Source organism: Rhea americana, unplaced genomic scaffold, assembly GCF_003343005.1.
Source record: "Rhea americana isolate MKP2758 unplaced genomic scaffold, rheAme1 scaffold_114, whole genome shotgun sequence".
In the NCBI taxonomy this organism is placed as follows: Eukaryota; Metazoa; Chordata; class Aves; order Rheiformes; family Rheidae; genus Rhea; species Rhea americana.
In genome coordinates this window covers 2,303,696-2,319,016 of record NW_028185195.1, presented here as the reverse complement: position 1 = coordinate 2,319,016, position 15,321 = coordinate 2,303,696, and the positions used below count along the sequence as shown (strand labels likewise).

At 36.2% G+C, this 15,321-nt stretch overlaps 1 protein-coding gene across 1 annotated transcript in view; it reads right to left on the bottom strand.

Annotated features, from left to right (window-relative positions):
* Positions 1–2,059: 2,059 nt before the first annotated feature.
* The window catches only part of EDIL3 (EGF like and discoidin domains 3), a 229,263-nt gene continuing 216,001 nt past the window's right edge, over positions 2,060–15,321 (bottom strand). The window contains exon 11 of the mRNA XM_085316785.1: positions 2,060–6,267. Coding sequence (XP_085172911.1) covers positions 6,118–6,267 — 150 coding nt within the window. The 3' untranslated portion in view covers positions 2,060–6,117. The remainder of the gene's footprint in view (positions 6,268–15,321) is intronic.

Sequence of the window (15,321 nt, the reverse complement as noted above, 5' to 3'; positions counted from 1 at the left end):
TCCGATAACCACGATGGATTAGCTTTTAAAACAGCAAGAAAGCATCAGAAACATTATCATGATGAACAGACTGTGCTCTGACAATTCTCTTCATCCTCTGTACTTAGTTTATATTTCAGTAGTTATCCATGCTTCTCATATACTCTTATTTATGAGCCTATTTCTATATTGATATTCACTCTATCTATATTGACACATATTTGGCATTTTTACTAACATATACTGGCAAAATGTATTTTGCTACTATCTTAGAAAGTTAAGCTGTAAGGCCAAGAAATATTTCCATGTTATGTTTAGATGCATTTAAATGTATATTTACGGCCCTGCAAATGCTGATAATGTTATATACTATCAAAAGGTATTTTGTGATCCATGCAGTTGTAAAACTATACAGTAAGGACTGATACAATAATTAGGTCTGCTTATTATGCTTTATATTCTTTAATTAACACAATTTTCTGAATCCTACAGTATATTCCCAACAAACAAAATTATACAAACTTAAAAAAAATCAAAAGTTTGCAACTGTACAATTATCTTTTATTTTGCCATGATTTATTTTATAAGACTAACTGATCAGAAGATGCACCTATTATTTGAATCCATGGTACAAAATAAATATCCTTGCATTTATCATGCAAGGATCAGAGACATCATAATGATTTAGAGTGCTGATATGCATGTTAATCTCTAGAGCTCATCAGCAACAGGTATGGGAGGATGGACACTGATAAACAGTTGCTATTCTGAAGAGAATTATTCATTATTTTCTATCACTAGCTTCATTAAAGTTCCTGGGAATCTACATTATGAAGAATGAGAGAAAAATCACATTTAATTTCTTGAGGAACAGGCCTGTGATTCATAAAATAGTTGCATTTTATAATTAAAAGCCAGAAAGAGTCAAGATATTGTATATTTTCAGAAATGTATGATTGAAACATTAATATTCAGCCATCACTTATCAAAAGATAGCCTCTTTTTATGTGCATCATTATATTCTTCTAAGTTTTAATGCTGATAATGATATGTAATCTGAAATGATCACAACATAAATACTGTTACTTTTCTGTTGAAAGATGATATGCTGTTAGTGTTCAGACTGCAAATTTGCCAGACAAGGTAACTGTCATCGGTGCATATTCCTGGATGGTTTTTATTTCTAAAAGATAATTTTTGGTGAAAGGACACATTTTGAAATGCAGCAGAAATAAAAACATTTTCATCTATGAACTTACCATTCTGGAACAATGAGGAGTGAATCACTAAAGCTCCATCTTAAATAAATATAAAAAATGTCAACATTTGAAAAAACTCCTCAGTATTCAGAATTGGGACAGAATAGCTTTTCCCTAGTTTTACCTCGTCTTCTTCCGAAATTAAAATCATAGTTAACTAAACCATTTTTTCCTGAGTTTCAAAAGCATTTCCATTCATATTACTTGAGCTCTTCCTGAGTGCTGCAGCAGAACTGGTTTTAGAGGTAAGTAATAAGGACAGTTTTGCAGAAACCTCAGGAAAATGGGGTGTATAGTAGGTAACGGAAATGGATGGGAAGCGCTTGCATCAGCTCGAGGCGCAATGCCAGCCACCCACTGCGGGGCTAGGAGAAAGCACAGGTCCTGCTTGGCATCTCTGCTCCAACTCTCCTAGTGGGTCTGCACTATAAACAGTATTTATCTTTCCTGAAATTATTTTCCCTATGCAGGAGAGGAGAATTGAGGATAGGGATTGATAAATATCCCCAGAAATTTGATTTAACTGAAATGAAATTGTCAGTTTATATTTCCGGTGCTCATTCAAAGAGCAGTAAGATACAAAAATATCTCAGGCTCATTCAAACCTTGCTTTTTTATCTGAAACAACAAAAGGAACACATTGAAGGGACCACAGCACCACAGATGATTTTGCCAGAAACAAACTTACCTATCACAAAGACCCAGTGAATGAATCCAGGAAAATGCCACATCATATCTCCAGCCTGCATTTGCCACCATGCAGACTGAGATAAGTTGTATCTTCTTCAAGGTATTGCATTAGAAGCGCTTCAAAAACGACCTCATTTTTCAAAAGTTTTATTGTTAAGTTTGAAGACTAGACAAGGTCATACTGGTTTTACATCATTCTACATGATTTAAGTATATACAAAACCATTTGAATATTACACAGCTTGAAAGGTTGCAAAGGTCATTGTGTCTGAGATACTTCTGTACTTACTGACACATCAGAAGCCAGCACTGAATATTATAGTTCATATTTGTTGTATAGCAAAGATACACTCATTTAGTATCCTTAGTCTTCAAAACTCACATTAATTTGTATGCAGTCATTCCAAAAGAGAAAGTCAACCTCAAAATCAGAACCAGTTGATGTGGTAAGCCCTTAATAGAACACAGATAAAAGTAAGCCTTGTGCCTTTGCTTTATTTCTTAGGCTATAAAAGTAGTACATTATAGAGCTATAGAAAGGTGAAGTCTGCCTACAAATACTTAACTGGTTCAAGGTGAAATTTAATTAGGAGAACATTTTCACTCTTGTTCAATGTCATTGTAATAATTAACACAAAATTTGACGATTATTTCAGGATGTTTTTCCATCCTCTCTTAAAGGGAGAACCCCAATACTCTTCCTATGTTTGGAATGCCAATTGCTTTCATCAGGAGAATACAGTAGTTTTAGTTTAGAATTTGTAACTTAATGATTTTCAGGCAAAGAGGAAAATAAAATTAAAGGAAATAATCTTAACTATAGGGGACATCTGACTCTCATCTGTTGTGTTAAATTTGAAATAATTCTATAGAAATCAAGAGTTATTTCAGATTGATACAGCTGACACTAGACGCAGAATTTGGTACCATGGCTGCACAATGCCATCTAAAGAAAGCTTTTTGTTAACTAAGGAATGAATTATATCATTAGAAGAAGCCCCAGCACATCAGCCAAAAATGTAAAGGCAATGTATCCATGATTCCTTTAGAAATCATTACAGAGCACACCACAATGTACGGAGCTTTGTTTTCAGATTCTGAAGAATGCTGACAAATGAAAGCTGACTAAGAACAAAGAGATGAAAATATTCAACTCTAAATTATTACAAAATAAAATGACTACATTCTACATTGACTACAGGCAACATAACTAAATTACTAAACCAAAAGATTAAGAAAAATCAAAACTGGAGTTGCAAAGGATGAATAAACATGAAAAAAATCACTTAGGAAYACAGAACAAATATTAAAAAACAACATAAGAATAAATTGTTGAACTAGGGGGCTTAATTTTCAAAAATGGCCTTCCATCTTTGGGGTACACAGGTAAGTAGTTAAATACTTATGTGCAATTACTCAAATCTTTAATTAAATCCACAGTCAATTGTTTTCCCAAAGCAGGAAAATGGTTTTGGACCCCTTTAAATATTATGTGCCCCTCTAAAAATATTAATATTTAATATTACTACCTTTCTTTCTTTTCTTTTTTTTTTCTTTTTCTTTTTCTTTTTTTTTTTGGAAGAGCCTAAAGTGCAAAACATGGGCAGTAAATAATTTAGGAATATATCTGTCCTCCATTATTCAGAAATTTTTTGCTCTTCAAAAATACCATCATGATTGACTTTCTCTTTAAAATTGCTCACTATGCTTGAAGACCACTTCATATATACATCATTAAGGAATGCTGTTAACACAGTTACAGACAAGACAGTAACAGTCTAGTGGCTTTTGTTATGCGGCACAAAATAAAAAATAAAAAAATCAAACCTAGCAGTGTTGCACAGGACCTCAACATTTCTTACACATACTTTTACCTTTTACCTTTATAAGACTCTTCCTTAAAAGTCTTATGTCTTTAAATGTCTAAGCCTTATAAAATAAATACAGTTTAAGGATTAAGTCATTTTATAGAGGCAGGATGTTTTGTGTTTTAAAATGCAACAATTTAAGTGACACTATCAGAAAACTTCCACAAATCATTCCCAAATTCTTGTTTGGAAAATTCCTGGCTGCTATTCTGGGGTCTTTCACATGGACTATATTTCGTCTACGGTGGAGAATGTGAGATTAAATGCAGGTTTTGAAATCCAAGCTATTTTGTTTCCAAAGTAAACTTTGCCCTTTGCATATTGTGGGCCAGCTTGTTTATGTGGGAAACAGGGCCCAGGTTCAGTATTTTAGTTTCAGTGGGAACATAACGGTGGCAACAAAGAAATTCAGTAACATTTGTTAAAACATGCAGCCCTCTATATCTACATCAGCATGTTATGAAATTAAAATAGTGACAATAATAGTTTTTCATGCCATTACCTCAGATGAATAAAACAGCCCCTAAGTGCTTGCTCTATGAATTTTTAAGATTCAGGTGCTACAGTAACAAAACCTGGCATTCACATAGCACTTACTCCCAGGAACTCCAGGTGCTTTACAAAGCCGGGTATCATCATYCCCCTTCTCACAGGGACACTGAGGCACAAAGAAGTGACTTGCCCAAGACTGCCTGACAACTAAGCCCCAGAACTGTGACTGCAACAAACTTTCCTGAGTCCCACATTACACTCGGGACCTGCTAAACTGCACCGTCCTGGAGGCCGCTTCAAGGAGCAGCAGCTCGGGGGCGAGTTACCTGCCAGTGAGCCTGGCAGCTGTTTTACTTCCCGATACTGCAGCAAGGGGTAGCCGGGGCCACTGCCTTCTGCTCCCGCTTACTGCACAGCGGCGTCGATGAGATTGCTAACTACTACAGCCCTGACGTATTTCATGTCCCCCCTACTGTTCTGCATTTTTTTTTTCCTCTTAAACCTACTTTTGATACCTTAGAATTGGCTCACAGCTGACTTACTGTCTTGTTAAATGTAGCATACATGAAGCATTTCTGTAGCTAAGAAGATAAAAATCAGCGTCCACATGGCTCAGAGACGTACGTCTGAAAAGACATGGTCAGGAGCACATCCCAAGAGCCCAGCTTTTATGGACTCCTACAACCTCTGCTGCATTCAGGTTTGGGAGGAACTCTGTGACAGGCATTACAAAAAGAGCCAAACAGGATGGTCTCCTGGGAGTAAGGGAGTCATTCCTTCCATGTCTCTTTTAGCACCTAATTCCTTCATCCCACAGCTTCCTCCTCGCAGAAACGAAGGAGGCTTCTGACCAAAGTAATCAGGCAGGCAGCTCCATCTAGGGTTGTGAGCTCACTCCTGGGCAAGGCACAAAACGGGCTTGAGATTTATGCTACACTGTGTGCCTGCATCCATGTGAGTACTTAAGATGAGATACCGCAAGTACCCTGGAGTCTAACCTCAGCCTCTCTGAAAAAAAAAAAAAAAATAAAAAAGCATCTCAAGCAGAATTAATAAGCTTTGACAAATTCATTAACTTCATAATATACTGATAGCAGATTTTGTTCCATATGCAAACAGGTCACCTCTTTCAAAGAAAGTAACGGTGATACTAAACAGAAAAGATGGAGATTATGTCCACAGCATGCAAAACAGAGAAGGAAAGTGGAATTACTTAGGAAAAAACTCTTAGTTGCATGGACTCTGCAGTTTAGACAAATGTAATGAAAGTAGCTTGTAATATCACAGGTACAGTATTTTTATAGTACTACAGAGTACCTTCCAAAATATATGTCATACTGACAGTGTTTGATAGGCACAAGGGAAACAATTACTATAATGCAGTCATCCCAGAGAAAACTTATTGCTAAAAGCTGCAGTATCACTTTTTGCAAGTAAGATGACAGTATGATTTATGGAGAACTTGTCGGCCCTGTGTTACTAAAGCTGTAAATGAGCTTTGTCATGCTATTTCTCTTTCCTTGTAAAAAGGATGCTGCTGTTTTTCCCTAACACATTTCAACCAGTGTGAACAACTTGAAAGAAAACTATAATAAATAAGATAATTCCACAGTAAAGGGACAACACTGTAACAGATTTAAAGGACAAAATTGGATTGGATCATTTAAAGGGCAGGCTTAGACCTCTTCGCAAAAKACAGTTAGCTGCCTACCATAAAGTGAGCACTTGTTCATGAAAAACCATTCAGCTTCCTACACGTTTTGCACAGTTTCTTCTATGGAGAGACTTCTAGGGATATAGAGAGTTGTGATGCCTAACGAAGATCCATGTCAGTCCTCCTCTGTACAGCCCAAAAGCTCTGACCGTAAGGTGATCCTGCCGTACCACGACCATGGGAGGATCCTTATGTGCCTAGCGTAGATTGGAGGGTCAATGACGTTCTTTCGGTGTGTGTCATTGTCAAAATTTCCCTGGAACACCTGAAAGGTAGGTAACAGAAAGATTAATATCTATATTGCCATTTGTGAATGCTGAACAATGACAGAATGAGTGGGAAAAAAAAAAAAAAAAAACAAAGAAAGTGTTTCTTTCCCCCCTAAGTAAAAACAGACACCTGACAGATTTGACAAAGACTCTTCCTCTGTACATAGGATTGTTTTCACAGCAAACAGCTCCTCCTGGTTGCAGTTTTAAAACATGTTTGACAAATACTAGATCAGATCAGTCATAGCCCAAAACCAGAACTCCATTCTTCTTCAATGAAACTGTAAATACAATATTTCTCAAAGAGATAGGAAAATGTATTTTATTATAAGGCTGGATACCAGAAACAGAAAAATGCCTTAGTGAAATAATGTCACCTTGCCAAGCAGACACTAGTATGTGACTGTGTGGTCTTTGCTACAAGCTAGAGTTGGAAACATTTTCAAAGCATAGAATATGGCTAAGATGTGAACAATGAGTTAGGTACTGTAATGTCCAGTTCTGCAGTGCCAAAGAGGCACACTTGAATGTTATTTGCAGCACTGAATTAACAGTAATTACCCATCCTAAGCCGGATCCCAGCTGCCATAAATTTGGGCTCCAAAAGGAAATGACAAAATGAGCAATGTGTCTGAAACTGCAGAACAGGACCAAGTGAGAGTTCAGAAATCCTGAAATTCAGTGTGGAGGGGATACTCCCCAGAGGTGGAAACTTATCAGTCTGCTGTAGGCACCAGAGAAGGGCCAAGGATCTGACGAGATCACCGACGTGCTGTGGGACCTAGTGGCAACGCGGGATCCATGGGGAGGGACAGGCACTGCCTCGCTTGCGACTGTGACACAATTCTGGTGACTCCGGCCAGCTCCCTGATCACCCTTGCTGACTTTTGCTCCTAGTCTGGGCACAAACTGATGCTGCAAAGGGCACCTAAACACTTAATTGAGGCCCATGGACTTCACTCTTTGCCAGGGACCTCAGAGCTGGCTATTAGCCTAATGTGCTCAGCCCTGCTGCAGATGTAGCCTTTAATTCAAAGCATGGAGACTGATCGGCTGCTCTGTGAACACCCATGGCCTCATTGCAAAAGTTACATCAAAATCATTAACATTTAAAAAATTAAATGTCTTTTTACTTGGCATTTGTATCATGTCAAGTTAATCCAGGGAGACTATCATTTCACACAGATGAACATTAATAAAGTATAGAAGAAATTTCATCACTTATGAATACAGTTTGGATGCAATCGTATATTAGTGATTATCAAAGACACTATCTTCTGTCAGACAAAAGTCAGCATATGATATAATGGCATCAGTTAGCAAGAACGCCTGTGACTGCATTAAAAGAAGATCGTAATATGGTGTAGAGCATGTTAAGATTTATTTCCACTGGTATGAATTAGCCAATATATAGGTGAGTTCCCCAACTTCAGTTTATGTTAAGACAATGCCAGATTTTTCCCCTAACAGCCACTATTTAAATTCAAAGGCCACAGCATGACTTTTGGCAAAATGATCAGATTATTCTCCCAGGATATTTTTAGCTTATATGGGAAACATTCATTCTCTTCAAATGTCAGCCAATCCACTTTTCATTTATAAAATCTGTATTTGATGGCTATTCTGTGGTCTGTTTGAAATAAAAGAATGAGTTAAGTTTGTATTAACCAGAATAGAGCATGAACCTCCTTGGAACGAACGCTGAGGTGACTGAATTAGTGCAGAATGACAAGTTTGTTGGAAGTTCTGAGGAAAAATGTCAGAGGTTGAATTCAAGAGAGACTAAACTACTATTTCAGCCCTTAAGCTGGTTCTTTCTTGACATGTTTACAACACACTGTATGAAAATCTCCACTTTTTGGTCTCTATGTTGTATATTTTCCCTGAATTTTGAAAGCTTCTCCCAGGTGCTATCAATTTGGAACCTCAAAATATGTGCATCCTCCAGAAATGACATTCGTTCACAAGTGATAAATTTCCCTTCTAGTCTGGCTTCTCACTAATACAGAGATGGGAGCATTAAAGTACCAAGCAATTAAGATAGATAGATAAAATTATAGAAGACTGGCCACAGAAACAACAGTGCTATGAGTCTAAGAGAGAGAGAAAAAACATATTTACCACAGAAAATTTGTTTGTTGCTTGAATACAGTATTGATTACATAAATCAGCTGGTGCTTGGGATAACAAGATTGTTTCTGAATTTGAGTTTCATTTGCTGCAATATGACATACAACAAAAGGCAGCAAGCTCATTATTAAAACTGTAGAGTGGCAGCCCTTCAACAAATAATATGGAGTGCAGAAAAACTATAAATAGAAGAATGTTTTCTATTTGATTTCTTGCCCATGCATGCAATATATCCATTGATATTTCAAAATATTTTACCAAGCCAGATGATAAGCACTGCACAACTACAATTTTTGCTGCAGAGCTAATGGAAAATCCTTTTATTCTCTATTTTATTTTCCCTATGGAAGATGTAATTCAGAGACAACATTTAAACTCAAGCTTAGAGTAAAAATCTTATTTGTTTACTAGAACCAGTCTGGAGCCCCAGTGTTCATCTTCCCATACAGCTATGCAAAATAAATAAAAGCAGGTAGCACAAACCAAGCAACAAATACAGCTAAACAAGGCAGGAATTATGTCATTTACTTAGAACAAGAAAACAAGAGGTAAACTTTATTTCTAACTCATACATGATTTCATTAGTACTTTAAGTCAAAGTCATGTATTTTAGAGGTGCCAAGTTAACTTACGTAAATCTGAAGTTCACCTTGGAACCTCCCACCAAAATCCAAGATCAAGTCTCAAGAAATTAAATTAATGTGCTAGACCAGAACAAGGATTTTGAGTGAAAAAAATTACCAGAAAGTGAGAGCATCCACAGATGAGCCCAGCATGAAGTATAATGTTCCTAGAGCAAATTTACTGTTTTGTCCCATTAGCTTTGCTGTGGACACTCAGCGAATTTATTATTGGAAAAGTAAACTCTCTGTCATTCTTCATTTTTACCTCAGCCTAGCTTCACTAATGGAGACAAGAAACTACGAAAGAGTACGGATGATGAGGAACAAAACCTTTTTTTTTTAATAAGTAGAAAAAAGCTTTTTCAGTAGCCAAAAGTATTATTTTCTTCAATTACCTTTTGCATTATGGCTGAATACATGAATCAACTAAGCAATTAAAAGCTCTTAAAGAGCTGGTGGGCTCATTTCATCAATGATCGCCACTCACATTGGTTTTTGTGTAGTATGTTTTAGTGTACAACATTTCTGAAAATTTTAACAATTATTTACTAGTATTCAAGAAACAGATCTTGAAGTTATAATACATAGTTCTAAGAAATTTGTCAGATAAATGCCCAGTTACAACAAAAAAAAAAAAATCTGAAAAGTTAGCAAGGAATAGAGAATACAGTGCTAAATACAAACAAGAACAAAATATTAACATTTCAGTGCATAAACCCAGAGCACATCCACATTTTGATTTCAAAGTGAGTGCAGTTGTGGTCTTCCCCTATCTCTGACTGGATAGGAAATACAGAGTGAAATTAAAAGATGGTCAAAAGCATGAAAAAAGTCCTTTCGAAGATGATTAAATAGACTTAGCCTCCTGAAACGAAACATAATAGAAGCCTATAAAATTATCAATGGCACGAAGAAAATTAGTAACAGAAAATACTGCACTGTTCCCCTGTGAGAACAAGCAAGGGACAAGGAACGACAGCAGGTTTGTTTTGCGCCTCCTAAAGATTATGGTCCTCCATACAACATCAGATTAAACTATGGCACTCTTTCCCACAATACTAAAGTGTTGTCAAAGATCAGATAAACCATTATAGGCAAAATCAGTCGAGGGCTATTAAACATATAGACAGCAAATAGCCAGATGCTGGGAGGGCACACTAGCGAGGAATAACTGCCCTATGGCTTTTTCTTCTCTAGGCATCTGCTGTGGACGCTCGCTGCTTTAGAGGGAGGATGCTGGTGCGGGCAGAGCTTTAGGTGCACCTAGCACAACAGCTTGCATATTGCAGCTGCTTGTGTTCGTAAAAGTGGATTTAGGCTTTTCCTTTTTGGCAATCCTGTATCAGCATGCTAAAAAAATATAGACTGGTTTTATCTACTGATGTCAGTCTGCATGATTACAAGATGTAATTTCCTAAAATATTTACTCAAAAGCTTCAGCAAGTTTACAGATATACAACCCCCAAATGTATGCGCAGTTCCTGTGTAGCTTAGTCTCTTACAGCTGCTATTAAAAAAGTGAAAAATGTAGATTATTGCACTTTTAACATAATAATTTATTTTACTATTCATTCATGTAAATGAGAGTGAAAACCTGGAAATATGTAATGATACTCTTTGCATACAGATTTCTGAAATATAAACAAACAGTTTTAATATCTTGCCTTCAAACACTCTGAAATTTTTCAATGGAACAAAGTGTTTTACGGCGTAAGAACTAATCTGAATAATGACAATGTAAGTTTATTTATATTTTTAAAATAGAACTATTATATATTTTATGATAGAATAATTTAGAAGAAATATTTGAAGAAAAACATCTTGGGAAAACTAGAATGTATTGAAACTGATGTTTGCTTTGCTCCAAATGTGGAGCTCCAAACCAGATTTTAGGACATGTCCATTTGGCTAGTTAAACAGGTGGCTGCAGATGGCAAGATTGTGGAGCTGTGTCAAGGGGTGTGCAAGGAAGAAGGAAATTCAAGGACTCTAGCTCTCCACAGAGAATCGTGCTTGATCTCATACCCTGTAGAAACTTAAATTAGATTAAAATTCTGCACCATGGAATTACTGGTTGGTGCTATTCAGGATAATGGAAGGCAATGGAGACTTTAAAATTCAAGCCTCAGACTGGTGAAGTCACTAAGTCTGCTGTGCCTTAAACACAATTGTTATTGTAAGCAAAATATTTTAAATATTTTTTATTAGAAACGTTAATCCTGCACAGTTTAGAGGCAGCTTATTTAAAAAGAACAGTTAGACCTGGCTGTTTGGAATTTGCTTTAGTGTAGAATATCTCAACTTTATGACAGTTAAAGGCATAGTATTAAAATGACATCAGCTCATTTCAATTCTAAAAACAAGCTGCACAGAAAAATAATTTTTGATAGTCATTTTCCCCTGTAGAATTATTTTATTTCTTTATTACTGTTAATTGAAGATGATATCAAACAAGAGAGAATTTGCAGATTTGAGTAGCTCTATGCTTTAACATTTTTGTTCTTGGCAGAGTAACTCCTCACCATGAAGAGTTACCAGTGAACAACACTAAGTCAAAAATAGTTAAAGAGGTCTTGAGCTTCTTACCAGAAGTAGAGCTACCTTTTATAGACATTTGGTTGCACTTTAGTACTACTGAATTCCTATGGAACATGCTTCCCACTATGCGACTCTGAGCACGTACTATTTTTAGATACATACAGATATATGGATGTAGGTACAAGTGCATATGTTTGCATATGTGTGTGCACATGCCTGCTGAGTTTATGTAGCGATTTAAAGAAAAAGAAAATTCTTCTTTTTCAGCTGGTATATATAAAGTCTCTTTGGGCAGGCCAGGATCTTCTACTCCCAGTCTTAGCCATTCTCCTTTCTCTTTCTTCACCTGCTGCTTTGTCAGAGTGTGGATAAAAAGTCAGAAGTTGTTTGGCAAGGATTGGATAACTAGTCAAAAATTGTCTAGTGTTAGAAGAAGGATTGTTTTTTTCTCTCTCTGTGATATATGAATGAGAATATGTACTACATGACCTTTGTTATTTCCTGTAGTTACAGTAGATACAAGGTAGATAATAGTTTTGAACCCATAAAACATATTATCACATTTCTGGTATTTCTTCACCTGAAATCTCCTAGTGCCACTTAAATTAGAATTTGTGCCACTGTTTGTTGTATAAAAGTGGTTTATGATAGAAAGTCAAAGTCAAGCAAAAAGAGAAATATTTCAAAGACTAACCTCCCTCCAAATATGTTTACAGAACTGAAAGGTAGATACCGTTAATATAAGCACATTGCCTTGCTTTACTTCTTAGAGTGACAGAGGGGAGAGAGATTAGGTGTGATGATGGTATGACTTAAAGTAAGTATGGTTAGGGCTACAGCTGATATAAATCATGATAGTTCAACTGAAGGTAATAGAAGCCACCATAATTTAAACCACTGGAGAACCTGGTTAGAGGGTTTTAAAGATTTAGAGAAACACTCAGAGTGGCCCTGGGAAGCTATATTCAGTCTTGGAACTGGGCCCTGATGTTGCATAGGGCCTGGATATTGATGTATGTTTGTGCTCAGTAGGGCTGTTTTGGTTTGTGCAAGCCTTAATATCCAGGATTAGTTCACAGAATAGTATGTACTCAAAATCTAATGATAAAAAATTCAATAACCATAACAAGAAATAGTCTTACTCAGCCTCTTAAGAACTGGTGAAGACAGACAAAGTGACAAGGTGAATAATAGAAGCTAGCAGAGATTTGAGAATATCCTAAAATGGATAAGACAAGACAAACACTTTCATTTCCAGAAACCATACCTACTTTTATCAATCAGCAACACCTTTCACTTATGTGGAGTATTATCTTCACACCTTACCTACAGTACAGAGTCTTCAAGCAAAATGCTAGGATAGCACAACACATCATCCATACCAGATGGAAAAAACAAATGCAGATTCTATTGTACTACTGTCCTTTTACACAAATTCACACAATTACTAGTGCAACCTAATTGCCTTGCAGTTTCTCTTCATGTTTGCATTTGACTTTAATTTCACATACAGTGGAGATTTTTTTTAAATGAAATTTGAAAAAAAAAATAAAATATGAACAAGTAGCAATAGCAGCAAAACAGMTGAACTTTGAAGTGCTTTACCTTTTGGGGTGTTACGTTAGATATTAACAAATCAAATATGACATTTAGAGAACGTGTTAAATAATGCTGAAGATGTGGATTATATGTAGAAATTCAATTTATCAGGGCAAAGTAGGTATTATTATAATTAAACTTTTTATAGAAAAATAATTAGCAAATTCTTGCAGAAAGTCAGATAGATTTTTAACCTGACATAACTTTTTACTTACAAATAGGCTCTTGCCTGCAGTTGGAATGCAATAACTAGACATTCAGCTGATAAAATTTATATCTCTAGTTCTTCATTTTTTTCCACAGATCCAGTGGGTTTTTGCATATCAGACATTCCCTACCTACAGTTAATTGCACCTTTGGTTGCTCATAATGACTGCCAATGCTGCAGATTTCCAGACTGCTTAGGCTACTCTCAAACGTTCTCATCTTATTTAAAAAAATAGCCCCTAAAATGCTGCCATTTGACACTGCAGTTGGCCCTGGGTTATCTATAGCAGGCAGTGCAATTTATGAATCACATTCAGAATGTGATTAAAAAAACTAGTCAAATTTGGTTTGGATGTCTTTAGCATCAGAGGCATAGTGAGCTACTGACCTCTAGTTGAGAAAAACAAGATAGCTATTAACTCTGGTTCTTTTTCTAAAATATATTTTCTTCCTTCTTGCCAACTGTCTAAGTGTAATTTGTTTGCTTCTTTGGGAGAACGGGAAAAATGTTGATATATTTTAGGGATCTCATTCAAACTATTCACAAAAATGAGAAAGGCATCATTTTTTTAAAGGCATGCTTTTTTTCCAGTACCTTTCTCTCCGCATTCAGAGAAGTTCAGCATAGATAGGAACTCAGATGAACGGCAATTAAAATAGCAGAAGCCAAACAGAGGCTGGAGAAGCTACTGTTCTGGGTACATCTTCTCCATTTGAAAGTGTGCAATGCAGCAAACTGAAGCTAGAAAATCATGTTTCCTTCTACTTGAAATAAGTGATTATTTGTTTCAGATTCATCAAAGAGAGCAGCTGCAAGTAGTGCGCTTGTGAATATGAGATACTGATCTTTTTTTTTTCTTTTTTTCTGTGAAAAATAACAAATGATGAAGAGGCAAAAGTGAACAGTTTCAGGAATTCACTGAAACCCATTGACACATTAGGACTTATCCTGTGAACGACTGAACAGATAAGCTCAGCAGCAGACAAGATAAAGCAGTAAATTCTTCTATTGCTATTTTCTAGACTAAGTTTTCTATTTCCAGACTAAAATTACACATTATTTTAGGACCTTAAAATTAGTTACGTTTCTTTCATCCTGTCTTCCTTTCCCTCAGAGTTTTTGGAACAAACTTTTTCCTAAATTATTGGATCACTGGGCAAGACTCGCAAGATGAACATAGAATGAATAAATCACCTGCAAAGGGAGTTAGAAAACTAGATATTCTATCTTTCTCAGAACAAATCAAGAGCTTCAGCTAATAAACAGAATGAATAAGAGCAGATTATGAATAATTTATACTTGCTGCTGTTGGTAGTTCTGCCTTAAATCTACCTTCTTTATCCCCAGGGCAGAAGGAACATTTTCTTAAGAGTTTCACTTTCCTGTAAAAACACAGATTCTTCACAAATGTTCTTGCATTTTGGGTCAAATCTGGCATCACTCTTTAAGTTACAGAAGGTTAATTGGTGTGGATCTTGTGCAAAGATTAGTCCTATTATGAGGCAGGACTGACGATGCTCTTTCTCTCCTGCTCCTCATGGATGATGTGCAGTACTGTTTTTTCTTCAGTTATTTTTGTAATGGTGTTCTGCAGGTTCAGTGGCCAAGCCTCACAAGACTCAAAAATGGAGTTAAGATTGGTAGTTTAAAGTGGTCTTAACAAATTGGAGAAATGGTTGAAAAATGCAAGATGCAATTTAATAATGATGAGTCCCAAGCACATACCTTAGGAAGTTAGAATCCGTGTTACAGACACAAYATGGAGGAGGATGGGGAAGACAGCAGTTCTGCAGTAAAGACTGTACAGATCAGCGTAGATCATAAATTGGATCTAAGGCAATAATGGCAAACTGTTCTAAGAAAAGGCAAGGCAAGGAAAGGGATATATGGAGATCATAATAGAACTATCTCATGTAAACCATAGGACATAATATTTCTACTTGGTATTATTA